The sequence below is a fragment of the Canis lupus genome, chromosome 19 (assembly GCF_011100685.1).
Source record: "Canis lupus familiaris isolate Mischka breed German Shepherd chromosome 19, alternate assembly UU_Cfam_GSD_1.0, whole genome shotgun sequence".
Lineage (NCBI taxonomy): Eukaryota > Metazoa > Chordata > Mammalia > Carnivora > Canidae > Canis > Canis lupus.
In genome coordinates, this window is record NC_049240.1 from 36,842,153 (window position 1) to 36,869,612 (window position 27,460).

At 45.5% G+C, this 27,460-nt stretch overlaps 1 protein-coding gene and 1 long non-coding RNA gene across 3 annotated transcripts in view; one reads left to right on the forward strand and one right to left on the reverse strand.

The window, feature by feature from the left end:
* Positions 1-856: 856 nt before the first annotated feature.
* Positions 857-7,400, reverse strand: LOC111091165. 2 transcript variants are annotated; one of them, XR_005374197.1, is made up of 4 exons: positions 7,199-7,399; positions 6,275-6,418; positions 1,522-2,441; positions 857-930 (listed from the first exon to the last, which is right to left on the reverse strand). It is a non-coding gene; the product is annotated as an uncharacterized LOC111091165 (long non-coding RNA). The 2 variants fall into 2 exon arrangements; XR_005374196.1 differs by lacking the exon at positions 857-930 and having other exon boundaries at positions 1,349-2,441; positions 7,199-7,400.
* Positions 7,401-7,735: 335 nt separating this feature from the next.
* GPR39 (G protein-coupled receptor 39) overlaps positions 7,736-27,460 on the forward strand; it is a 198,189-nt gene continuing 178,464 nt past the window's right edge. The window contains exon 1 of the mRNA XM_038564532.1: positions 7,736-8,743. Within this exon, the coding sequence (XP_038420460.1) occupies positions 7,888-8,743 (856 nt within the window). The 5' untranslated portion in view covers positions 7,736-7,887. The remainder of the gene's footprint in view (positions 8,744-27,460) is intronic.

The following is a 27,460-nucleotide window of genomic DNA, read 5'->3' on the forward strand; positions in this document are numbered from 1 at the left end:
GCTATAGCATTCTCAGAAGAGCCCATGGATGAATACGATGTCAGTCCTGAATCAATCTGTGTAGGTTTACATAGCAAGAGCTGTTGGCTCATAGGCTACTTTATCAAAAGACATCCCTGAAATTTTCATGAAGGTTGAAAATCATGATATCCCTGAACAATCACTGGGGCCAGGGACCTGCACAATTTCTGCCTAAGTGGGCTGGAAAAATAGTCCTGCCCAAGAAAAGATAGTTTGTTCTCTGCTTGGAGTATTTTAAAATAAAAACACAAGGCCTGGAGGTATTTGTTTCTTCATAAGTGTTTGGATATGGGAGAAGCATGGAAAGCTGAAGCAGTGCTTTTTCCCTGGGCTCTGAGTGTGCAATGTGCAGAGAATGCAGCTAGGAGCAGTCCAGGTGGTAGATGTTTTTAGTCTGCACTGGCCTCTAGCAACCGTGCAAAAACATAGGGCATGGAGAAAAGGGGATGACTACAAGTACCCTCTGGATGGTTCTTGATTGAATGGCCACTCTCTCCCACCTCCCAGGGATGAAGAGTCTAACAGGTAACAGGGAGACTCCCTTATAGATAAGGAGCCCAATCTAAGGAGCTCAAAATATCCACGTTAAAGGAAGAGAAAAGGTATGTACTAAACTAAAACCATAACTCATCGGCTTACCCAAACCAGTGGGACTATTTTTCTTTTCTTCATCACTTTTTCTAGATGGGAGAAGAACAGGAACCTGTTAAAAGGTGAGGGAGGGACAGTAAAAAGTATCCCCCAAACTGAGAAGGCTCTTTGAGACCAGAACATGAAGCAGCTGATTCTGTAGAGTTTACACAGTTTTATTTTATTCAAGATAACTTACTGACAGGGAGGATTGGGTGGGCGACAACCCAGGCGGCACTATTCACGAAGTCTGGACCTCCGTCCACAGATTTTATAGAGCTATGGGACACACAAGAAGGGCACTGTAGTGAGATCAGAGGGCTTGCACCCATCAAATCAACAGCTTCCCTTTAGTTAGATCTTGTGGTGCCATCTGTGTGTCAGAAAGGGGAAAGACTATTTTATCTTCAACAAATTTATTGAGGGCCAAAGCAAGCATCTCTGCTTCTGGCCTTGGTAGGCATTTCTAATGCATGCATATTAATCTCCAAGGGGCTGGAAACACATAGCCCCCAGGGAGGACATGAACAAGATGGAGGGCCAAAGATCACATCAGTATTGCCAGTCCTTTCACAGAACCTAACACATAAAATGTTTTTATTTTTATTTTTATTATTTTTTTAAAATTTCATTTATTCATGACACACACACAGAAAGAGAGAGAGAGAGAGAGAGGTAGAGACACACAGGCAGAGGGAGAAGCAGGCTCCATGCAGGGAGCCAGAGATGGGACTCAATCCCTGGTCTCCAGGACCATGACCTGGGCTGAAGATGGTGCTAAACCGCTGAGCCACCTGGGCTGCCCCATAAAATGTTTTTAAAGGAGAGAACAATTTCCCAGAAATCTGGAGCCTTTTGGCAAGGGCTCACCTATGTATTGAGGTGGTACAGCATTCATCTATTCCATGGACAGTATCTCAACCCTCTGAATTTGTGAAACTGGAAGCCTCCATAAAGATATACACGCTTCATAGAACCCCTGTCAGAATTGTTTTTGTGGTCCAGGAAGCTGGATCCTGTTTGCTAGATGGCTGTCCAGGGGTGAAGGAAGGAGGAAATCTTCAGGTTACATAATATGGCTTCTCAAGGCCCAACTTGTCATTACTCCTATACCCATCTAGATATTGAGCACTGTAAGGAATGAAAGACATTCAGGCTGTAAAGATACAGGCTGTAGCCATAGACCAAGTCCAAAGTCCAGGTAGGCTGGAAAGGAGGCATGTGATGGGTGATTTACAGACATTTACATTACATAGGAATAATGACAGTCAACTTGCATGATTATTTTGAGCATTGAATAAGCATGGTTTCTGGTCACAGTAGGTGTTTAATCATGCAACTTGTTACTATTATTATCACTTGAGAGTGTTCTGGCTGCAGCAGAATGGCTGCGCAACTGGCTGTGCAGGTTGACTGAACTTACCCAACTGGCTGTGTGTGTATTCTTCCTTTTTAAAACATTTCATTTTACAATATTATGAAATATACCACTCACAAAGTACATAAGACATAAATAACTGCATAATAAAAATCATAAAGCAAAGCATGATGCAATTACTATCATGTAATTCCTACGCAGGTTAAGAAATAGATATTGGGGTGTCCGGGTGGCACAGTTGGCTGAGTGTCTGATTCTTGGTTTCAGTCAGGTTGTGATCTCAGGGTCATGGGATTGGGCCTCAAGTTGGGTTCCCGGCTCAGAGTAGAGTCTGCTTGAGATTCTCCTTCTCATTCTTCTTCTGCTCCTCCTGCTTGTATGCTTTCTCTCTCTTTCAAATAAATAATTACAGCTTTAAAAAAAATGAAATAAATATTGTCAGCACTGGGAAGTTCTCACCTCCATTCCATAGATCCTTTCCAGGTCATGTACCTCCCCATCTCACAAGAGGTGACCTCTATCTCTTCATGGAAATGACATTTTTGCTTAATGAATTGCTTCATAATATGTATCCCCATATAATGTATAATTTTTCTCAATATTATTCTTTCATCTATGTCTAAACATTACATAAATGGGCATAATTATTTTTTTGTCTTGCTTCTTTTATGCATTGTTATAGTTGCTAGATTCAACCACATTCTTTTTGTAGCAACAGTGTATCTATTTTCATGGCTATATAGTAGCTCTTTATATAAATATGCTGCATTTTGCTATCTATTCTTCTACAGATAGACATTTAAGTGTTTTTTTAGGCTGGGGTAATTACTGACAATGTTGCTATATACGTACTTGTATATGCATTTTGGTGACATGAGCTGTAGGGTAAATCCCAAGAAGTGGAATTTCTGGGAATACATGTAACTTTAGTAGGCCCTGCCAAACTTTTTTCCTAAGTGGTTGCACCAACTGACTCTTGCAATGTCCAAGTTACCATTACTTTGCAGCTTCATGACAGATGGTACTGGTCATCTGTGAATGTTAGTCAGTCTGGTAGGTGTGTAGTTGTATTTAATTGTGGTTTTAGTTTGCATTTCCCTGACTGCTAAAGAGGTTGGATAGCTATTCATTGTTTATTGTCCATCTGGATTCCTCTTTGTGAAGTGCCTATTTATCTCTTTGGCTCATTTTTTCTAAATTGGGTTGTCTGTCTTCTTTCTTAATGAATTTTATCCAAATGGATACTCAATTGTCTCAAATGGCATTTACTGAGTGGTGTCCTGGAACTCATGAGAGTTGATTGTTCTAAAATTTCAGGAATTTTGTGAGATTTTTAACGTTTGGGTAGCTTGAAATAAGCCATGCTGGGAGTATTTGCACTATGAATATTGACAAATGCTACAAATTAGGGCATTCCTTCACTGTCTGTCTTCAGAGTGAGGCAACTACTACACCAATAGAAAAGACCATCTCTTCTGCACTGCCCTTTTCATCTCTGTCATAAATCTTCTTTGTATACATATGGATTTATTTCTATGCTATGTCTTCTGTATCATTCTTTTCTTTGTCTATCATCATGTCAAAACTATACTGCCTTAAAAAAAAAAAACTATACTGCCTTATAAACTATAGCTTTATAATACATCTTGATATTGGGCAGAGCAAGTCTTCTTACCTCCTAAGAGTATCCTGCTCATTTTTGGCTCTTAATATTTAAAATTTTAGAACCAGCTAACCAAGTTTTTAAAGAAAAATCTGTTGAAATCTGTCACTTACCTTTGGCTACAGTGTTTCTTGCTTTGCAGAACTTAATTTTTATGAAATAAGGTTTATCAACCTCTTTCTTTATAGATTCTGGGAGTTATGTCATAAGATTAAAATCCAGCTTAGTTTTTAAAAATTCTCTAGTGCCTTATTCTATCATTTAATGCTTTCCTTAATGATTAAAATCCAAAGACTTTAATCTTTGACTCACCTGGAATTTCTATTATAATACAGTATGGAGGTAGGTACCCAACTTTCTTTCTTTTTTCAAGATGGCCAACCTATTATCGCAGTAAGAGTTATTGGACAATCTTTATTTCCCTATTGATTTTAATTGCCACCATTATCATGAACAAAATTCCTGTAAGTATTTGGGTTTTTTCTTGGACTGTCTCTTTTGTTTCATTATCTGTTTATAGTATCACTGTTCGATAGAAATATCCTGTTAGGCACAAATGCAAGACAAATACAATATAAAATATCCTAGTAGCCACATTAAAAAAGCAAAAAAAAAAAAGATATGAAATTATTTTTAATAATATATTTTATTTAATCCGCTATAGCCATTGTATCACTTCAACATGAAGTCAATTTATAAAAACAAATTTACATTCTTTTTCACATATAAAGTCTTCAATATTTGGTGTGTATTCTATACTTGCAATATATCTCAGTTGGGACTAGCCATATTTCAAGTGTAGCTAGCTAGCTATGTATGGCCCGTAGCTACCATACTAGACAGCTGAGGTCTATTTTAAAAAAATGTTTTATTTATTTATTTATTCATGAGAGACACACAGAGAGAGGCAGAGACATAGGCAGAGGGAGAAGCAGGCTCCCTCTAGGGAGCTTGATGCGAGACTTGATTCCAGGACCCTGGGATCATGACCTGAGCCAAAGGCAGATGCTCTACCACTGAACCACCCAGGTGTCCCTGAAGTTTTCATTGTAGCTTAGAATAGTCATGGTGATTACACCATTAACCTTTCTAAACAAGATGTTACTCACTTTTCAGAGAATAAAATGTTGATTGAGTCAATGTTAACAATTTGAACATCTGAAATAAATTTAAATTTATAAAAGTACAATATATATTGTATGCATAAATGTGCATGTGTGTGTATATGTTTATGTATTTACTTTGAGTGCCACTGTAAGATTTCATTTTAAAAATGAGATTTAGTGCCAAAAAAACCACGTGAAAGCCACCAGCCTACATGACCTCAAAGGCCACCTAGAATGTGTAAAATGTGAGTATAAATTTCTGAAGACCCTAGAGTGACCCTGAGTAGAGATGATATCAAAAGTTACCTAAAGTATTCTTTTGTCTCACTTTCTATTCCTTTTCTTTTTTTTTTCTCTATACAATATGCTAATAAAAAAAAATCTAGATTACATAGATCCAGGCCAGGTGTTACACCAGTCTGTTATCAACAAGTGAGAGCACATTAAACAGTTATTAATTGGTCTTAGGAAAAGCAAAGGTGAAATGAAAATTTAATTCTCCTGGACCTTGGTTCAAAATGCATGTTTCCATCTGCACTGTAAGGCCCAAATTTTAATTAGCTTGATTCTCACTGTTTGGCCATGCATTTGTAATCTTTGTTCACACTTTGGGAACGAAATTTTTGATGAAAGAAATTGGACAAATAATGGAAATCTTGTATAAGCAGAACGAATTGCAATTAACAAATATGTTGTGGGATGACTGAGAGAGAAGAAAACAAATTCCCATGCTGCAACTGGGGAGAGAAGAAAAAAAATTCCTTTCCCTAACATGCCCCTGTCTAGCCTGCCACAGTCTGGTGCTGCACACAGAGAGAGCATTTCTGAGTGGAAAGAGTTGTAGTGCCCTGCCGACCTGAGTTCGAATCCTGCTTCTGACTCTAGTAGATCACTTAAGTCTCCTGATCGTCAATCATTTCATCATCGTATAATAATATCCTCCTTCTAGCCTCATGAGGATTGAAAGAAATGAATTATGTGAGAATGCCTTGCTCGGAACAGGGGCTCAGAGAATAACCAGGAGGAGCATTTCAAAGGAAGGGTCTACAGGGTCTCTGGTTGAGCATCCACGTTTGCCTCAGGGTGTGATGCCTCAGGGTGTTGATGCCTCAGGGCGTGATCTGGGGCCCCAGGATCAAGTCCTGCATCCAGCTCCCCACAGGGAGCATGCTTCTCCCTCTGCCTATGTCTCTTCCTCTGTGTCTCTCATGAATAAATAAGTAAAATTAAAAAAAAAAAAAAGAAAAGGAAGGATCTACAGCTGGAATCCTTGTGAGGTTCCCAGCTTGTTTTCTATCGAGAAGAAAGAAGTGCCCAGGGCTGAGGATGAGGGTATCTGCTGCTGCTGCTGGTGGCGGCAAGGTTCTTCTTAGAACTTACTAGGCTCTCTGGGATAGCCAACAACCAGCACCTCTAGCAAAGCAGTCCATTTAGGACTCTGATGGGCAGTCATGAAAACTCCGAGTCCGTACTTACCCTATGTGTTTTGTGGGACAGCTTTAAGGCTTTTAGCTCAGCACAGTGCAGTAATTAGGAAATGAGTTAAGAGTTTCCCAGCCAGCAAGTAAGTCAAATAGCACATGTGGAGGGGTGGCTTGGCAAAACCTACTATTGGAGGAGCTGTGGAGAAGGAGAAAAGAGAGATCTTGGTTTTGGAGTTTGTAATTTAATGCAGAGAGCACAAACGGACAAAATAAGAATATTATATTAATTGTAAGGATCCAGTGGCCATACAGCTTCTTTTTTTTTTTTTTTCTGAGACAGTGTCAAAATCAAACATTTGCTGAGATCCACAGACTGTGTGTCCAGGTTTGGGTTCAGAAAACACAATCCCTGTATCTCTACGTGCATCATTCAGGACTGAATCATTTCTGTAGCCCTATCCTGCTTCCAGAATTTCCTCCCTGTTAGGAGCGTAGACTCAGGGTTTGATAGATTTGGGCTAATTTTCAAGTTCCCCGCTGACTCTCTTATGGTCTTGGGGAAGCACCTATCCTCTGGACACCCCAGTTTTTTCATCTTTAAAGCAATCACATCATAGGGCGGTCGCTGTGATGTTTTAAGGATGGTTTAGGACAGGGCCTCAGCTAGGCCCTTAGGGTGGACACATAAAGGAGATCTATTTTCTTCCTTTAAGGTGGTGGTTCTCCCCCTGGGGTGATTTTGTACCCCCTTCCCCCGCCCAAATAGGACGTTTGGGATGCCTGGAGGAAGTTTAGGCTATCACTGTTGGGGTGGGGGTGGGGGTGGGGGTCACGTAGGTGCTGACCGCTCCACAGTGCCTAGGACAGGCCTCTGCTCTGCCTCCATTGCCTAGGATTTTGGAATTAGAAGCTGAAACGGGCCCATTAAAGGTTTTCCTCTCTCTCTCTCTCTCTCTCTGAAGGGAGGAAACATGACCTGATGCTTCGTGCCATTTTTACTCAGTGTCCCTCTTGGGGTGGCCTCGATGTCTTGGTCGCAGGTCCCTGCGCAAGGAGGCGTCTCCCACCAGGGGCCTCCCGGAGGAGGGTGACATCCTCGCCCGTCGCCTGCTCCGGGTTCAAGTCTCCCCGCGGCCGCTGCGGGTCCGGGCCCGCGCCCCCAGCGGGGCCCCCGGGGTCGGGGTGGGCCAGGGGCGGGGCTCCTGGGGGCGGACTTCGGGAGCCCGGGGACCCCCGGGGGCGCGCCGTTGGGGGACAGCGGGGCGGGGGAGGGCAGGCCCGGCGGCAGGTCGGGGGCGCCCCGGGGTGCGCGCGGGGCGGCGGGGGTGCGAGCGCGCGGGGTCCAACCCGCTGGCCGGGCCGGGCCGGGGCCGCAGCGGCGCCGCGGAGCAGGGCGCGGAGGTTAACGATTAACCCGGGGGCGGGGGCGGGGGCGGCGGCGGCTGCGGCCCTCCCTCCCGCGCCCTCCCCGCCGCGCGCACCCCCGCCCCCGACTCCGCCCCCGGCCGCTCCAGGAAGTCTCCCTGAAAGCACCAGAAAGTCCAAGTCACTTTTTCCAGGTGAGCGCGGGTGAGGAGGCCCCGCGGCGCGCACCGGGCGGGTCGCAGGAGCTTTGGCCTCTGCGCGGGGCAGGAAGGGGCCGCGGACCTGGTGGCCGCCGCCCTCATGGCTTCACCCCGGGGCCCCGGCAGTGACTGCTCCTCCGTCATCGATCACACCCACGTGCCCGAGTTCGAGGTGGCCACCTGGATCAAAATCACCCTCATCCTGGTGTACCTGGCCATCTTCGTGGTGGGCATTCTGGGGAATAGTGTCACCATCCGCGTCACCCAGGTGCTGCAGAAGAAAGGCTACCTGCAGAAGGAGGTGACGGACCACATGGTGAGCCTGGCTTGCTCGGACATCCTGGTCTTCCTCGTTGGCATGCCCATGGAGTTCTACAGCATCATCTGGAACCCCCTGACCACGCCCAGCTATGCCCTGTCCTGTAAGATCCACACTTTCCTCTTTGAGGCCTGCAGCTACGCCACCCTGCTGCACGTGCTGACGCTCAGCTTCGAGCGCTATGTGGCCATCTGCCACCCCTTCAGGTATAAGGCCCTGTCGGGGCCCTGCCAGGTGAAGCTGCTCATCGCCTTTGTCTGGGTCACCTCCACCCTGGTGGCGTTGCCCTTGCTTTTCGCCATGGGAGTCGAGTACCCCCTGGTGCACGTGCCCAACCACGCGGGTCTCTCCTGCAACCGCACCCGCACCCGGCACCACGAGCGCCCCGAGACCTCCAACATGTCCATCTGTACCAACCTCTCCAGCCGCTGGACTGTCTTCCGGTCCAGCATCTTCAGCGCCTTCATCATCTACCTCTTGGTCCTGGTCTCCGTGGCCTTCATGTGCTGGAACATGATGCAGGTGCTCATGAGGAGCAACCAGGGCACGCTGGCCAGGAAGGGGCAGCCACCGCAGCTGAAGAAGTCAGAGAGCGAGGAGAGCAGGACCTCCAGGAGGCAGATCATTATCTTCCTGAGTGAGTCCTGGGGGGCGGGGGGTGCGATCTCGGAGCTGGCCTCCTCCTGCCCCACCCAGCGGCTGCCTGTGCTCCCCGTAACCAGAAATCTTGCCTTCAGAGTGCACAGCCGCCTTTGTTGAGCCTGAAGAGGCATTGATCTGAACCTCTGGATGTTTCTTTTCTATGTTTTGGGAACCTGGGTTACAGTGAGAAGAGCCCAGGGCCAGGAATCCGCGTGTGCGTGTATTCCAGAAAAGCAGCTCTGGGACTCTGGCAAGCCACACAATACCTGGAGTAGAACGGAGCTAAATAGACTGAGAAACGTGAGGGTCAAATTAGGTAATGTAGGGGAGGTGAAAGTCCTCCGGCAAGGACCAAGGTCTGTGGAGATAAAAGGGAACATTCTTATCTGGCCCATCTTTTCATCTTTTCCCAGGAGCCTGTTTCTCAGGCAATTCGATTTTGTTCCCATTTTTCTGCTCCTTGGAGGAGCAAGGCTGTCTGGGGCTCGCCCTCCCCGGGCTGCAGCTGCCTTCCCCCCACAGTGACTTCCCAAGTCTTAAGAAACTGGAGCTCCCAGACCCACGCCCCGGGGTGCTTGCTTGGGTTTCTGCAGCGGTGGGTCTGGTCCTCACCAGAACTGGGAAGTGTGGCAGGGACTGCCCGCCTATTTGATCCAGAAACTCTGCTGTCCCGGATTCCTGGGACTTGATCGATCATCCGAAATAGTCGATTCTGGGCGGAGAAAGCTGTTTGCTTTCCAAACTTCCTTTGTAGTGCAAGTAAAGTTGGGTCCTTCTGTGTGTCAGGGAGGAAGGAGCCCACAGTCCCCCAGGGCCCTTGCCAGTGTGGCATCGGGGGAAAAGGAATAAATCATGGTGCTGTTTGTTTTGGTGTGGGAAACTGGAGTAACAGGTTTCAGGGCCAGAGGGTTGATATGAAAGAAAAATTTGAAGGTGCATGAAGAGGGAGGGGAAGAACCTGGTCTTGTCCCAGCGCTGCCCCTGGCTCTGCTGTGTCTGTACAGCTGACTTGACCTTTCTGCGTCTGGGTGAAATGAGAGGAGCGAGCTTGCAATTTCTGGTTGCCTATTCTGCATCAGGAGCTGTGCTAGGTGGTTTCTATTTCCACTTCAAAGAAGAGGAATTTGAGGCTTAGAAAAGAAAAGATGTCCTTCAAGTAAGTATAGGTCCTACATTCTGACCTGGCTTCTCAGGGCCTGGAAGTGAGAGGCTCTCAGGGGCTTGCACAGGCTCATGTTCAAGGGAAAATGAAACAAAACAGGACTTGGACAAGGAAGGTGCTACCCGGATTAGATTGGTGGTGTTGCTGCCTCCTAGGGCCAGCCTTTGTGGAAGTTGGTGTAAGGAGTCTGTAGCAGGTGTCAACATCTGGGGATTTGGAAAAGGCACCCAACCCCACTGTCACCCACCTCCTGCTGCCCAGAGTATTCCAGGAAGGAGTGGATATTAGGTTGGCTTGAACATCCATTGAAAGGCTAGTTCTCTCTTCCCCCATATACCCTTAGGCATATCTGGATCTTTTAGCAGTAATTTATACTTTAGTGTAAATGAATCCCCCTCCCCCTTTTCCGAGCACAGCGCACTCTCTCTCACTCTAATTTAGGCATGAAGATTTCACTTGATCAAGGAAAAATAATTGATATATCTTTGTTCTCTGTTGGACCAATCTCTGTGTTTTTTTTTTTTTTTAATTATTATTATTTCTCTGAATAGTGTTTTTTGTTTTGTATTTCCCCCCGGTGGGTATTGTTCCAAGTGGCAGTCAGTCTTCATTTTGTAGCATCAGATTGGAAAGCCACAGACTTTTACTTAGAGATGAATAGGATCTTGGGGATCATCTCATCCAGTTAGCAATTGCTTGGAATGAGTTTGTTCTCCCTGCTGCTCTCTTTCTTTCCTTCTAGTTCTCTCCTTTCTTATAACAAGTATGTATTAATCGCTCACTGGTTTCCCAGGCGTGAAGATTGTTGGCTGGCAATCAGGTGCTCAATGTATGATAATGTCTTAGGGGAATTTACCGCTTATATTTTAGCTCATTTCCTCTGCAGTGGGTTTTCAAAGCAGTTCTTGCAAATGTCCCCCTCTCCCCATGAATTTCAAAGAGCTTTTAAAAATAGGAACCTCACTAATTAACTCAAGTTAGGAAATAAATTAATGGAGTGAAGAGGAAGAAATCATGGCCTGCCTCTATCAGATTAATACAATGCAATTTACTTTGTGGCTTTCATAAAATTTAGGCTTTGGGGCATTTTTAACCCAGAACAACTGCATCTATAAGTTGTTTACAAATCGCTGAATTTAGTATAGTGATTTAGCTCTCTTTTTAGCATTTCTGTTAACAGATGTATCAAATTAAAGCAAATATTTGCTCATTTCAAACATATTTTGCATTTAATGTGAAATGTAAATGACGACATAGCACAAGATGTCTTTGGAGCTCTTGAGGCAATAAAAAAACAATTAAGGATTTTTCCCCCTTCATTGTTAAAAATGCTAACTTCTGCATAACAAGCAAAATTCATAAATCTACTCAATTGAGGGAGTCTATGTAGAAAATATTAATTTTTCTTCCTGCATCTTTTGCTGTTGTGCCTCAGTCTGGTCGAGGTGCTGGGCTGAATCATGAAAAGAAACTTGGAAATCAGTGAGAGAAAAGATGCAGGGACTCCTCCTGGCTCTCAAGCAGTTTGCAGGAAAAACAATAATAATGTAAAAGTGCACATTCTGGAAAGCGTGAGTGTCTCTTGCCTCTAGTCAGTTCGGTGAGAAACCAGTACCAGGCTTGTTTCCTTTTGCAAGGTTATGGCTAATACAGCCATGGTAATACTTGCCTAATGCCCAACAGAGATTATTGGTTTGGAGAAGAGGAACTGCTGCATTTGGCTCTTTATTCCTTGGATGTTAAGGATATGCAAAATAAACTTTCCTTTCCAAAGGTTTTCCCAGACCTTCCATTATAATTATGGAGTTATTCACACTGCATGTGGCATCTGGGTCCTCAGGCTCCCATGTTGGTATCTGTTGCACATGTGGCCTGCTGTCAAATGTCACCCACTCAAAGTGGAACTACAGAATAGGTTAAAAGAAGTATAATTTTAAGTAGTAACTTTAAAGAGAATAGGCAGTTGGGACTAGGTTACAGTTACCTCCTAAAGATCTGTAGGCAGGATTGGCTTTCAACTATAGTCATATAGGAAGTTTTATAGATAATTATGAAATTGCAAAATTAAAGAAATATCATATAAGACTCAGAACTCTATAATAATCACACCCCTTTGCACTTTGATTTGCTCTCCTGAGTCAGGGAAAGGCTGAGTCAAATGTAGGGGCAGGAATTGCAATGTCACCTTGGGGTGCTCATAAGAGAATATCTTGAATGGTGACATCATCGTGTGTATCTGGGTGGAAAAAAGATTAGGGGTTGCTGCTATGATGGACTCTAAAAAGGTTGATGTGTGTTTAGATGGCCAGGGAGAAGCAGAAAGGAGGAGCTAAGAATCGCATCCTCTGGGTTTCAGAACCCAGCTTTGGAGGTCAAGTCATGTCTTCTGTATGTGCAAGTCAGAAAGGGCGGGGGGTGATGGGGAGCAGCTGAGATGGTGACAGTGGGTCCTCTTTATCTGAAGATGGTCGGTACCTAAAAAGAACTATGAAAGTTGGCTCCTTAAAATTGAGTCCCAAATTTCATGTGGAAAGAGGTTTGATTGAGACTTCATCGTGAAAAACAAAAGGAAAAATCATGAAAAGAAATTTGTCTTCTATTTTATGAAACATAGCTTATAATTAGATGTTAATTCTCATAATAATTTTTCCAGAATGAAACAAACGTGGCTTTTTTGAGGGCATAATTTTTCTGACAAAATTATGTGATCGCCTTTGTGTTCGATTTTCTCAGCAAGATGGGAAAGAGAGCTTTCTCCCAAGGGCTTCTCCGAATTCTTTGCTATTTAAATCACCCTCAGCGAAGCGCATCTCTTGGCATCATTCTTGTCAATTTTCTATTCTTTCAGGATTAACTGGTCTAATTTGGCCAGACCTTCTTTTGTCAGTGGCTTGCCATGTGATTCATGTGTTTCTCCAGCTCCCCTGTCTCTGACTTGATGAAGCTGTGCAACTTGTGTGTAGACCATACCCCCCAAATATAAGTAATTGAAAAATCAGTCCCTATACCCTAGTGTATACCAACTGATTACACGGAAACGGATGCCTTAAAATGCTTCTAAGAGGGGGACACTTGACGAGATGAGCCCTGGGTGTTATACTATATGTTGGCAAACTGAACTCCAATAAAAAAAAAAAATACGTATAGGAAAAAATGCTTCTAAGATGCCAAACGGATTTTGGGTACAGTTGACCCTTGAACAACACAGGTTTGAACCGCGCAGGTCTATTTCCATGTGGATTTTTTTCAGTAAATATGGTACAGTACTGTATGTTTTCCCTTCTTTATGATTTTCTTAATAATGTTTCCTTTTCTGTAGCTTACTTTGTTTCAAAAATACAGTTTTTAAAAAAAATCTATTTATAGAGACAGAGAGAGAGAGAGGCAGAGACACAGGCAGAGGGAGAAGCAGGCTCCATGCAGGGAGCCCGATGCGGGACTCGATCCCGGGTCCCCAGGATCACACCCCGGGGTTCCGGCAGCGCCAAACCGCTGCACCACTGGAGCTGCCCAAAAATACAGAGTTTAATACATATAACATAAAATGTGAGTTAACCAATGGTTGCTATTAGTAACCTTCTGGATAAAGGAGGCTATTAGTTCAGTTTTGGGGGAGTCCGAAGTTGAATGCAGATTTCTGAGTGTGTAGGAGTTGGCATCCCTAACCTCTGCATTGTTTAGGGGTCAAGTGTAGTTGCTTTTTCCTGATAAGTTTAAAAACTAGTCTTAAAATCATGGTGCGATGAAATTTCTTATCAAAAGCTATTTCTTTGTCGTGAAGGCCCATCCCAGTGCGGTCTCACGGAGAGATAGTGCCAAAATTAACTTAGTGACTTTTTAAAAGTAAGATATTATTTTGACTCAAATGTTTGGATATTGCAGGAGAAAGTTTTACCTCAAGTATTCAGGTTACCGTCTCTATTCTGGAAGAGAATTTATTGGTGTAGATGTGGCTGTAATAAATAGTATTTCATGTGTATTTTTCTCTTCGTGATATCTGTTGTAAATCGCAAGTGTCCTGTGATCAGCCTGGCAGACAAATATAATAATGCCGCTTTATTTTTATAATCAGGCTGTCTCAAAGATTTCATTTCTCTGTTGGAGAGATGCATAGTTCCCGTGGAAGGGGATATTGGAATCCCAGTCCCCATTCATTAGCTTGGCTGTCCATCTGTCTTAGTTGCATGCCTCACGGGGGCTGCCAAAGTGTAACAAGGCAGCAGAAGCCTCAGTCGGGCAAAGTATCCAGCTTATTAATGCTAAAAGCACTCAGAATAACAGCCATTTGTGAGTGGAGACAGCACAGAGGAGGAATATTGAATTAGGAGCCAAGGATCCCCCCCTGCCCCACTAGCCAGCGTCCCCTGATCTGCCACTTGGATGACACTGTCATCTCTCACTGCCTCTTCCTTCTGTCCACAACCCGACTGACTCTCCACCTCTACCCCTTGCCTTCTTCACACTGGAGGAAAGACTGATCATCACTGCTGCTCTGAGGTCCTGCGAGCAGGTAAGTGTTCAGCCTCACCTCGGCCCTCTCTCTGGTGAGCACCTTCCTTTGCAAGAGGAGGGCACTTGACGGGATGAGCCCTGGGTGTTATACTATATGTTGGCAAATCGAACTCCAATAAAAAATATACATACAGAAAAAAAATGCTTCTAAGGTGCCAAATGGATTTTATAGTTGAACCTTGAACTTGGAAGAGCATGAGGTTCTGGAATGCCTCTCCTGCTTTGTTTCCGGCCTTGCTCTCCAGGTGAGAGACCCCGATGCCTCCGTCATCACTGGAGGAATGGCCCTTGTCCCGGATCGCACCGCCGCCCTCAGCCCCAGCCCCATCAAATCCAGACCTCTGAGTGGCTTTCCATGGCCCTTACATCAAGGATCAAAATCCATGGGATCCCTGGGTGGCGCAGTGGTTTAGCACCTGCCTTTGGCCCAGGGCGCGATCCTGGAGACCCGGGATCGAATCCCACGTCGGGCTCCCGGTGCATGGAGCCTGCTTCTCCCTCTGCCTGTGTCTCTGCCTCTCTCTCTCTCTCTCTGTGACTATCATAAAAAAATAAAAATTAAAAAAAAAAAAAAAAGATTCAAAATCCTTAACATAAGGCCCCTCATGGGCACCTACTTCTCCAACTTTATTGAGGGCACTTCTCCCCTTCTGTTAGTCAGCATGGCTGTCATAACAAGGCACCACAGACTGAGTGGCTTGAACAGCAGATAGGATTGTTTTCACAGTTCCAGAAGCTTACAATTCTGACATCGAAGTGCTGGTAGGGTTGGTTCCTCGTGAGACTTCTTTGGTTTGCAAACAGCTGCCTCCTCACTGAGTCCTCCCTTGGCTGTTCCTCTGTGTGCGTGCACAGAGAGACACAGACAGAGACACCTCTAGTATCTCTTCTTCTTATAAAGACACCCATCCTGTTGGATTAGGGCCCCAGCCTTAGGACCTCATGTAACTTTGTTACATCCCTGAAGGTCCCATTTCCATATACAATCACAGTGGAAAAAAAAAAAAAAAACAATCACAGTGGAGGTTAGGGTTTCAACGTAGGTATTTTGGAGGGACATGATTCAGTCCACAAAACCCCCTAACTGCTTCACCCTCCAGACCCCCTTCAGTTCCTACAATGGCTTGTGGTCAGGCTCCATCCCACCACCTGGCCTGGGTGTATATCCTTTCCCCTGGCCAAGATGCTTTTCTGCCTTCCTCGGTGCTCTGTCTGCTTCCTCACGTGCCCCCCTCATAGAGTTAACATCTTCAGATCTGCTCCTTGGAAACCTGGCCCATCCTCCCAGGCTTGATTAAACTTCCCTTGCAACAAGCAAGACTCACGGTCAGAATTTTATTTTATTTTATTTTATTTTTTTTTATTTTTTATTTTTTTTTTTACGGTCAGAATTTTAGCTATCTCTTTTCTTCTGTACTTTTCCCCCCCTAATTTTTCTCTTTACAAATTGAGTTGCGAGATTATTTGATTGATGTCTTTCTTCTAATTCCCTGAGGGCAAGAGCTCTCCCTAAGTTTGCTCGACACTGTACCTCCATCCCAGCATAGTCACTGTGCACAGTAGATATTCGATGAGTACCTGCAGGCCGCATAAAGGAGCAAAGGAGCCTCAGCTTGGAAGTGGGAAGGGATATTGTTTACCCCTGGGCATGCGCTCCTATAAAAGTGGATCATACCTCACAATGCTTTTGGTCAGTCTGAACCTAAAGATGCTCTCTTTGAAAGGAATCTGATTCCTCCCAGCCTCCCAGAAAGTCAGGCCATCATGGAGGGCACTTAAGATTCTCTCTCCCCTGAGCTAAGACAGCATCTGTGTTAATCAAGCCTCAAGTACCAGCTTGCACCGTATGTACCTGCTGGAGGTAACCATGGAATAAAAGTGATTAGGCTCATGTTTAACTGTCCTTGTTAAACCCTATTTAACAAGACGTTAATGCAGCGAGAGAACTTTCACAATGAATTCTTAGGAGGCCCTTTTGCCACCTGTTAACAGGGGGGAGGGGGGTACTCAGGGTTATGGGAAGAGAACGTGGTGGGGGTAATATTTAAAAAAAATATTCAACCCATATGTTTCTCTTTCCCCTGAAATTGCACACACCAGTAGTCATCTCCCTCCTGTCTGAGCCATGAGGCTTCTCGCCCCAGGGGCACAGGGCGCAGGAACCGCCTGGTACGAAGGTTTAGGTGATCAGCTTTCGGCCCGGGAGCTGGATTGCTTGACCTCTCCAGCTAGACAACTGTCGTGAAAGCCAGGCTTTAGTAAGTGATGAAAAGGGGCCACTAAACTGTATACATCTTCTTTACTGGATCACCAGCTCAGCCTGTGGCCCAATCAGCCACCACACAGCTAGTTTCAGGTAAGACCATAGCTAAGTGGCTTGACATTTCTCCTTGGAAGTCACTGGAGGGTATTAACGAGTAAAGTGGTACTCCAGATTGAAAAAGGGAAAGCCCTTCATTGGGCCACAGTCCTGGTAAAGCAGCTGCTGCCAGTTAATTCTTCCTGCCGTTAGACCTCTGGCTCTTGGGTTTGTCAAGTCTTGCTTCCGTTGCAGATCTCCTCGGCCAGGGACTAACTCTCAGCTTCTCGTGTTTTCCTGGCACAAAGGGTCCAACTGCCCAGCATTGCTTGGGCTCAAGTCAGGAGGCAGCTCCACGTTGCTGAGTGAGTAGCTCTGTCTCTGTTGTGCGATAGTCTGCTTGTTCTTCACAATTTCAAGTCCTCATTTCTTCCCTGAAGCCTCCTACACTGATCTTGCTACAAATGATGAGCCATCTCAGACGTTTCTCAGGTGGAGGCATAGATGTGGTCTCCCAACTATTCTTGGAGCTCCATGAGACCAGGGACGTTGCACGCTCATGTTTTTTCAACCTTCCTTACTTAGGGGCTGGGGATGTAGTGGCTGTGGGCTCTTTTGTGGGTTCAAAGATTGAAATCCCCTGACACTGGCTGCTGTTCCTGGGAAGGATGGAAACCACATCAACTATGATCCTTGGGAAGTCACTGTGGCTTTATCTGCCTTTTTCCTCTCCTTCCCCGTCTAGGTAGGCAGAAATTGCAGATGGCTCTGGAAATTCCCAGACCTTGGTGTCTATGCACTTGCTCCACTTACTCAGTTGAGGTGTTGCCATGAAGGGATTTTGTAGAAGTAATTAAGGTCCCAAAGTAGTTGACCTTAAAATAGAGAGATTTTCCTTGTGGGCTTAATTAAGTCACATGACCCTTTATTTTTTAATTTTTTAATTTTTTTTTTTTTTTTTTTTTGTTTTTTTCACATGACCCTTTAAATCTGGGTCTAGAGGTCAGAGATAGGGAAGGTCAGAGACTCAAAGAGGTTTGGTAAAGGAGTTTGATGAGCAGGAAATTCTCCACACTGGCTTTGGAATTTGAGGGGACCCATTGTAGGTAATGTAGGTAGCCCAGAGGAGCTAAGAACCAGTAAGGTAATGGGGACCCAAATGAGCTCAGGTTTTCCTGAGGATTTCCCCTAAGAATCTCCAGAAGAAAACTCAGGCTGGCCACTAACTTGAGAGCCTGAGCAGAGGTCCCAGCCATGTTATGTCTGGAGTTCTGATCCCCAGAACTGTGAGCTAATAAATAGACTTGTTTTAAGCCACTAAGTTTGTATTATTTTATATGTAACATTTGAAAACTAATGCATTCCCTGAACACTGATAAGGGGGCCCCAAGGTAAACATATGGCCTGCCTTAGTTATTTCTTTCAAGACAGGCCCAGTCTCTAGAACCTTATCTCTGATAAGTCTCACCTTCCAAGAACTACACCCTTGGCCCAGCCATTCATTGATTCACTTCCCGTTAACTGACGCTCATGTGAAGCACTCCGCAAATAGGAAGTTTATTAAGCCCCAGGGCACCACGGAATTTTCATTACACTTTAGATTCTCATTTGGGGAATTGGGAATGTATAGGTTTGGGTCACACCATCTGGAGTTTTGGAAACTTGGATACCTTGGTTGTCAAAGAGGAAGACTGTAGTGGATTGATTTTCTAATTATTATCCTTTTTGGTGGCTCTTTTTCCTCATAGCCTGGCACTTAGTAGGCACTGGATAAATGTTTGGTGAAATGATGAATGTCTAGGCTGCTTTGCTGCTTCCTGGAACCTTCCTCACCAGCTCCAAGTGGAAAAAGCGAGGAGGGAGCACCAAACCCTGTGCTGAAAACAAGTCTGAATGAGAGAGATGTCTTGGGCTAACAAACTTTACCATTTTCTGACATGAGGGTTTCTGCCAATTGAAAAACTTGACAAAATTTCCTATTTATACTTCCTATGTGTATAAGAGGCATTCAGGCAGCCAGAGGCTTTTGAGATGTCTCATCATACTGCTTTGCACATCTCGAGGGTGGCTGTATACTTGGAGAGCAGTGGCGTTCCCAGAATCTGACAGATGGGGATCAGGAGGCAAGGCTGCAGTGTCAGGTTGCTATTGTACTTCTGAAATGTCTAACTGGCTATGAAACCAAAGGCATGCAGAAATGGGAGTCAGGCCCAGTTGGGAGCAACGAGGTTCATTGAACTTATAGAGAAAAGCCATCTTCTTTCTCTAGTGAAGGGGGAAAAAAATCCAAATTACCTTAGAAATAAAACATCATACACAGGATGTTTGGGCAGAGCTGAAGTCATTTGGTCTTTGACTTTATGTATTATTATTCTTTGGAGGACATGATAAACTCACCAGAAACAAAGCTTTCTGGGAAATTTATGGATTTGCTTTTTATATGCTACAATTCTGAAGGATTAAATATCGTGTTGAGATGACAGCTGCATATTTTGTTTATTTAGAGGATAGCTGATGGTTGTCACAGTTTTTCAAGTTCAAGTTTGTCTCTACTGAGGAGGCAAGTGGGAGGCCTTGGTGACTGAAGGTTGTTTTCCAGAGCATAAAGGAAACTTCCGTAGAAGCAGGCTGTGTTCCTTCTTGGATTTGGGGTTTCGTGACTACCAAATCTCTTGGAAGGCCCACTTCCTCTGGGAAGCCTTCCTGGACTGACTTTCCCCTGTTCCTCCAGCAGGCCTTTGAGTTTCATTTTGGTGGTTGATCCATCAAGTATGTATGAAAGCCTAAAATATGCATGATATCATTTGGACTTCAGAGATCAAGATACTGACTGATTTTCCCCTTCAAGGAGCTTGGTATTCCTCTAGTTGGGGCATCAAGATATAGACGTGAAACTTTATAGAAAGATGCTGTAAAATGCTCTTGATGAAGGATGGGGGTAGTGGCTCTTTTAGAAGTAAGCCAGTTCTGGGCTCCAGAATTTTTAATAGAGTAATTAAGTGGACTTCACTCCACCCAGAGGTATTATCTGCAGTCCTGATAATCACACCGTGGTATATGGATTTGCAGCATCAACATCAACTGGGAAAATGTAAAATACCGAGTTTTGTGCTACACTCATACCAACTGAATTACCATCTGTATTGTAAACAAGACCTGTGATTGCTATGCACGTCAAAAGTCTGAGAAGCCCTCATCTAGGACACTTGGAGGGGATTCTTTAACTCAAATAGAACAGAAAAAGATGAGCTGGGAATGGCTAAACTCACCATTTGTAATAAGAACTATGAAAGTTTGTTGTGTAGTTGTAACAGGTAGGAGTTGTTCTAGGACACTTGGCCTTCAAGAAACTTTACATTACTGTTTCTTTGTTTATTTTTAACACTGGATGTGGAGTGCGATCTGGGGCTTGAACTCATGACCCTGAGATTAAGACCTGAGCTGAGATCAGGAGTTGGAAGCTTAACTGACTGAGCCATCTAGACGCCCCTCATATACTCTATTTTTATTTATTTTTAAGATTTTTAAAATTCATTTATTTTACACAGAGAGAAAGCATGAGTAGGCTGGTGCTGGGGGGTGGCAGAGGGATAGGGAGAGAAACTCAGGCAGACGCCCCGGTGAGTGTGGAGCCTCACACAAGGCTTGATCTCATGAACCATGAGATCATGACCCAGTTGGAAATCACAAGTTGGATGCTTAGCCAACGGAGCCAGTCAGGCACCCCTACATTCCTTTTTTTAAAAATCTGGACCCCAGCCTCCATTTGCAGAGCAGTGAATACTCAATCTCAGTCAACACAGCCATGGTGTGTGTTGCAGGCAGGGGAGGCAATGTGAGGAGCATGGGAGTGCAAGTGGCACTGGTGCCATGGGTCCTAATGATGGTGAATGTATAGGTTTGACTGTGAAGTGTTATGACAGGTGGTAGTTGTCAACCCCGAACACAGAATCATGTGTGGAGTGTGAAGCCATGCCCCTCTCCATTTATGTCAAAATCTTTGGAGATGAGGCCCTGGGCATCTGTATTAGTTCTGTAACTGATGCCAGTGGGGTGCCAGGACTGAGACCTGGGGATGAGGGACTTGGAAAAGCAGGCTGGGCCTGGAAACCTTTTTTGGTGGCTGTGCCAACATTCCTTGACTGCAAGCCACAAAACCTGATCCTGACTTATTCAGAAGAAAAAGATAGTTTCTGGAAGGATAAGGAGTAGCTCCCAGAGCCAGAAAGGCTAAAGAACCAGGCTTGATCTAGGGGAAGAAGTTTGTGGCCAGCCTGCTCGGGCTCTACCCTCAAGGTGACGTTAGCTTCCGGCATCCTCTCTTCTTTGTCGTCCCTGTATCCAAGGTCAGATTCTCAGGGGTGGCTCTTCCTGGACTGGCCTGGGTTGTGCTGTGCTCCCTGGGGAGGCTACGAATTAGGACAGTGCCAGCAAGACTTTCTGTGAGGGGAGGCGTGTTCCTCACAGGAGAGCCAGCGACAGAGCCCAGAGCAGGAACAACAGAGTTGAGTTGAGTTTTTCCCTACTCTGTTCTTGTGGGTTGAGTTTTGTGGAGTTTTTCCCTACTCTGTTCTTATGGGTTATCTCTCCGTATCTCCTCTTGTCCCTTACTGAGTCCCCAGGAGTGATGTTCCCAGGAGTTGGGTCATCTCAGTGTGCGAGCCAGCTGGAGGCAAGGGACAGAGCCTTTCCCTTCCAAAATGTGGCTGTTTGGCTGGTTAATGCCAAATCCATGAGGCGGGTTTCCTGCCTGCGAACCTGACTCATTCACCCAGGTCGCTGCCCAGGTATTAGATTGTGGTTTGTCATCACCACAAAATCAGTTTCTATCTGAACCTTGGCCTGGAAAACAAAGGTCTCCAGCCATGCCTCCAGGTCACATATGCCCTCTGCTTCCTTGGGCATTTTCCAGTTAGGTCTTAATACTACGCTCGCCTTCAGCCAGGACTCCTTGTTCCAGTTGTAAAAGCCCATCTTTGATGTTCAGTATGTTTACCATGCAAAATAGGGAGGAAGTGAACCACATGCATTGCCTTCTGGAAATTGAAACCATTATTTGAGAAAGAAAAAAGTCACTTGGGAAGAGCTTTGTTTAGCAAATGTTTTAGTCTCATGTTGTAACCCTGATTAATCTTTGATTTTTAAATCAGCTAGATTCCGTTACTGGGGCAGTGACTGCCTCTCCCAGCAAGGTGAGGAGCAAGCGGGCTGCTCTCCAAGGCACAGTCTCACAGTCTCTCCTCCTGATGGTGTTTTGGGGGTGGGAGTCACAAGCACCCTGAGCCTTCTCTGGGGAGCCTGACTTGAGCTGCGTCTAGAGGTCAGGTGGTGGGAGTGGGACATGTGTGGCTTTCACAGTCAGCAGCTGGGTTCTAAGCGTGCAAGGACTCTGTCTTGAGTGGTGCGATGATGGCGAGAGTGGTGTGTTAGCTTCCTGTAACAAAGTACCACAGACCTGGTGGCTTAAAACAACAGAAATGTGTGCTCTCACAGTTCTAGAGGCTGGGAACCTAAAATCTGTTTTACCAGGCTGAGATCAAGGTGCCAGCAGGCCATACACCCTCTGGAGCTCAGAAGGAGAACCCCCTCCTTCTTGGGCTCCCCCCAGTGTTTGCTGGCTGCTGGCCTCCTTGGCTCCAGTTACTCCATGTTACTCCAGTCTCTAGGGCCAGCATCTTTGAATCTCCACCTGCACCGCCTTTACGTCATCTTCTCCTCTGTGTGTGTCAAATCTCTGTGTCTCCCCTCTCCTAGAGGTATTATCTGAGGAATTATGGCCCACACTATTAATTCAGGATCATCTCTCTGGCTTAGGATCCTTAGCTTAACCACATGTGCCAAGACCCTTTTTATTTATTGGGTAACGTTTATCAATTCTAGGGATTAGGACTCAGTATTCTGGGGGGACCTTCCTCAGTCTACTATAGGTGGCACATGGATGCAGAAGTATAAATTGAACGTGGTACATGAGCATAGCCTCTTGAGCTATGGAGAGATGCCACGGAACATGAAAAAAGGCATATGTTCCAATCCCTGTTCCATCATTTCCAAGTATATGTGACCTCGGGCAAAGTGGCTCAGAACTTCAATTTATCATCTCTAAGTTGGACAGACTCTGACCTCAAAGGCTGATATGAGCTTCAGTGGGAAGTCTGTGGAGGCTTCAGGGCAAAGCCCGGCAGAAGTAGGTCCTCAATAAAATCTAGTTTCCTATAATGACCTGGCCATATTGCAGAAAGAATTCTGGTGGGAGACTAAGGAGGACTTTGTTTTAGTTCTTGCAAGCCCACTGGTGTATGATTGTCAGTGCACGGAGGGGGTGAACTTGAGGAGTTTGTCTGAAAAGTCGCCCTAGAAATACACAAAAGGAGGATCTGGGTTCTAGTCTTTAGTACTCCATGGAGTAGAAAAACTGTGAAGTCTCCTCTCTATTGTAAAGATGCATGGACGTTTGCATTTCATTCCATCATGCAGCCCTGCCTGGTAGAAACATAAACATGTTTTCAGTTCCTTTTCACAGAGTAAAAGTGGCAGCCCAGGAAAGGGGATTCTTGATGGCTTTGAGGAGCCTCTGGAACATTCTCAGGTAGCCCTAGCTGTGTGCTCATCCCAGTTGGAGAGGTTCAGGCTCAGAAGCTCCCTGGAGTCCCTACACTTCTGAAATTGTTTGCCTTTGACCTTTCCTCTGTGGGAAGTTACTGGAAGAGCAAGAGCAGCTCCAGGCCCTGGCAGCCCATTCTGGGCAGGAGCTGTTGATAAATGAATGTGTTGATGTTTTCTTCACGCACCTGTAAGGCCAGGGCATTATTGGCCATGGCAATCGATATATCAAAATGAATTTTTGGAAGAGTGTCATCAAGCTGAGCTTTATTTCCAAAAACACACAAAAAACTCTGCCCCAGGGAGGGAAAGATGACTTTCATAGTGAAATAAACAAAGTTGATGGCTTAGACATTACTTACGTCGTGCTACTTGATCTGAGACGTAGGCGCTGGGGTGACCAATTGTTCCCAGAATCCACATTCCCGACACCCATTAAAACTCGTGGCGCTGAAATCATGTTCTCTCCATTTTGCCCGTTTTAATAATAATAATGAGAACGTTAAAATGACATTCTGAATTTATATTGCACTTGTCTGCACGGCGCTCTGAGCACTTTCCAGACAGTGTCTCATCAATCCTCGTCACAAGGCGGTAGAATGTTGGTGGCAGGTAACATTTGCAATTATATTCAACTTAGTAGAGACCCCTGGGCTGGAGGAAATTCCGGGGATATGGGATGACGCTGCCTTGTGGGTAGAGAAGAGGTGGAGACTCTTGAGTTCTGGTTTGGCTCTCTGCTTTGCCCTTCTCTCCCTGCCTCTATTTCCATCTGTCAGACAGGATAACAATACCCTTCAGCCCCCCCCAGCAGTGGGATGTGGAAGGATTGCGAGGGCTAATCCTGTTCGCTAATTTTTGGTCTTTTGAGTACTTGCTTTGTGCCCCGTGTTCTAAGAACCCCTTGCGTATTCATTCATTGGATTCTCACAAAGACCCTACGAGGAGGGTACAGTTATCTACTCTACAGATAAGTAAATTGAAATGCAGGGAATTTAAGGAACCTGCCTAAGGTCCCACGGCAGTTAGGTAGCAGAGGTGGGTTTGACTCTAGGTGGGCGGCCTGCAGAGCCTGTGGTATTATCACTTTGTTAAGAGTTGCTTGGACTTCTAGATTGCAAACAGTGCACAGGCACACCTGTGTATGCTTGCACATGCAGCAAACAGAAGTTTCACCAAGCAGTATCCACCTGCCCTTACCTGAGAATGAGAAAGGCAGTTTGGTATTTTTTATTTATTTCATTAATAAAAACGCCAGTCTGAGCCACTAAATTGATGTTATGATTGCAGGTAGGGCTTGACCTACAGTTCGAAAAGCTCTGCACTGCACCGTATGCCTTACGGATGCTCAGAGGAATGAGCCTGGGAAGAGAGAGGTGGGGGGTGCATGTGGTGGGGTGCATGGAGGCTCAGAGGAGGCCCGAGAGTGTGGGCTGAGGCCCTGGGTCTGCCCCCCACAGTGTCGCCTCCTGGGGCGACCAGTTTGTGTCTGAAGGAGTGTACCCAGGCCTGTGAGGGGGCCCAAGTGGTAGCCACCTCACAGCCTTCTCCTGCCCTGCTCTGTAAGGGTCTTTATAGCGTCTCCTCAGCCTGCATGCCTGTGCTTCACCTCTGAGGGAAACCAAGGTCTTTACGGAGCAGCCATCATGGGCTGGGCCTGTAGTTACCAGGCTCTGTGTGGGAATGCTCCAGAGAAGCGTCTGAGGCCTGGTTTCTGACTCAAAGGAAATTGCAAGCCCTCAGGACGGCAGGCAGACAGGTGAAGGGACAACCAGAGGCACCTGAGAGGTAAAAGGAGCCAGATAGCCTCAGATTCGAGTCCTACTTGCCTCCTCCTACTGGTGAGACCTTGAACAACACACTTGGCCTCTCAGAGCCTCTCTCTCTCTCTGGCTACACTGAAGCTCTAGTGAGAGAATGATGGTGGGAGGGTTTGGTGGAGCATAAAGTGTTAGGAGGAGGTGAGCAGCCACTGTCATAAGCAATATTGCCACGTTCTGAGAACCTAGTGTACCGGGGAGTGGCAGGGGTTAGGGGAAGGGGTGAGTGTGCTGTAATAGTCCATGAAGACTTCCTGGAGGAAGCAGCATTTGACCTGAATCTGAAGAGGCATTTTTGGCCAGAAGGATAATGGTTGCACTCAAGGGGTGGACAGAGATACTCGATCTCTGGCTAGTCATGTGCCGTTCATGCTTATGTCTGCCTCAGATAAGAGGATCCTGAGCTGCTTTCCTGAGTTTTACATGCCCCATTGGCCTGAGGTCACTGGCACACAACCACTTAGTTTGTTTAGGCCAAGGGTCAGCAAACACACGGGCAAGGCCTGTTTCTTACAGTTCCTGAGACCTGTCATGTAAGCCTGATTTTTTTTTTCTACAGTTTTAAAGAACTGTAGAAAAAAAAAGGAATATGTGACAGTGAGTATGTGGCCCTATAAGGCCTAAAATATTTACTATCTGGCCCTTTAAAGAAAAAGTTGGCCAACTTATGCCTTAGATCCCAAAGTGCATGATCGTTGTTTTATATTGAAGGTCTTACTTAGTTCTGAATCACCCTTTACTCATTCTTCCTGTCCTTCTGCTACATCCTAAGGGCACTGGAGAGAAGGGAAAAATATGCACATAATTGCTCATTTTCTTGCTGCATGGCTGTCAGGAATTCCCTTGCTTTCCTCTCATGGCATATTAATATGTAGCACTGAGCATGTATATATTTAGTTCTTTTGACGTGTGGCACATCAGTGATTAGTGCCAAATGCCAAAATGCTGCTACAGCCGTGATGCCATTTATAATAACATTCATAAGAATATTCCCCCGTGATACAGCTTTCCAGTTCTCCAACATAAATAACCCGGGAGGCCAAATTGCAAACATGATTTCTCTTCATGCTCCACCTGGCCATTTGTAATAGGCAGGCAATGCGAAATTTGATCTTAAACAAGCAGTTCAACCTGGAAAATCATAATGTAGTCAGGCCCGTCATTTATTTTAAAAATCAAAAGAAAACCAAAGGTGAGTGGCTACTGTGTGTGTGTGCGTGCGCGTGTGCGCGTGTTTGTTTTAGCAATGGTGCCTTGATGACAAGCTAATGTGGGGCTCAAAATAAAGGTATTGTGGGTAGAAATAGCCTTTCAGACACACTGAGACAATATGCCAAGAGGCTCTTAGCAAATGGCCGTGAAGGAGGATAGATTACTCTAACAGCTCTGTTGAAAATATAGAGTTGTCCAGTGCAGGTGCCTCAGACACGGCTACACTTGACAACGGTGGGACTTTTGTTACGGGAAGATTAGATGCCTCTGGATGGGTTTGAGATTGTCCTTGTCTTTTCCATGTAGAAAAATGCTACCACTTAGAACACAAAGTCGAAGAAACATCCTGATTGAACGCCTTCAAGAAAAGGGATAGTTTTGGGAGAAACACTTTAATTTGCCTCCGACGATTGTTTGGGGGTTCGTTCCTGAAGTGGTTTCATTCCGATGTGGGCTCAGATGGCTCTGAAGAGAGAAGTGAATTGTTTTTATTAAATCCCAAGGAACACAGAGTGTTCGTTCGTGCATTTTCCTGAGTCCTCAAGCACGTCTTCCAGAGCACAGCCTAGAGACTAGAGGTGGCCGGGATAGGTTTGCTTGTTTGACCAGTGCTTTGCTGTCGGTTTGTTAAAGAATTTGAGGCCTCTCAGCTAGCACGAGCTGCCCCCAGCTTGCCACAGGTATCCCTGTTCAGAGGCACCAGACTGTTTCACACATTTGTCTATGAAGGGATTGGGAGTTCAGGATACACGGTCAGGGGCTGTGGGCTGCACCAAAACGTGGCACCTGCTTATGTCCTCCCTACCCAGCCAGCTCGTGACTGCGGAACCCCAGCAGGCGAGTCCAAGAGGCTCAGCCCTTCTTGTAGGGAAACAGCCCTGCGTCCCACTGTGCAGATGGCAACCCACAAACCCCAGCCTCCTCCAAAGGACAGAGTCCTTCTCTTGCTGCTGCCATCCCTGGAGGAAATGTTGGCTGAAGGGGCAGCAACTGTTTTCTGGCAGTGGCTAATTACAGGGGGTACTGTTGTGACAGAAAGTTGTGGAAAGTGGGGTGCCTAGGTGGCTTGGTCAGTTAAGCATCTGACTCTTGATTTCAATTGAGGTC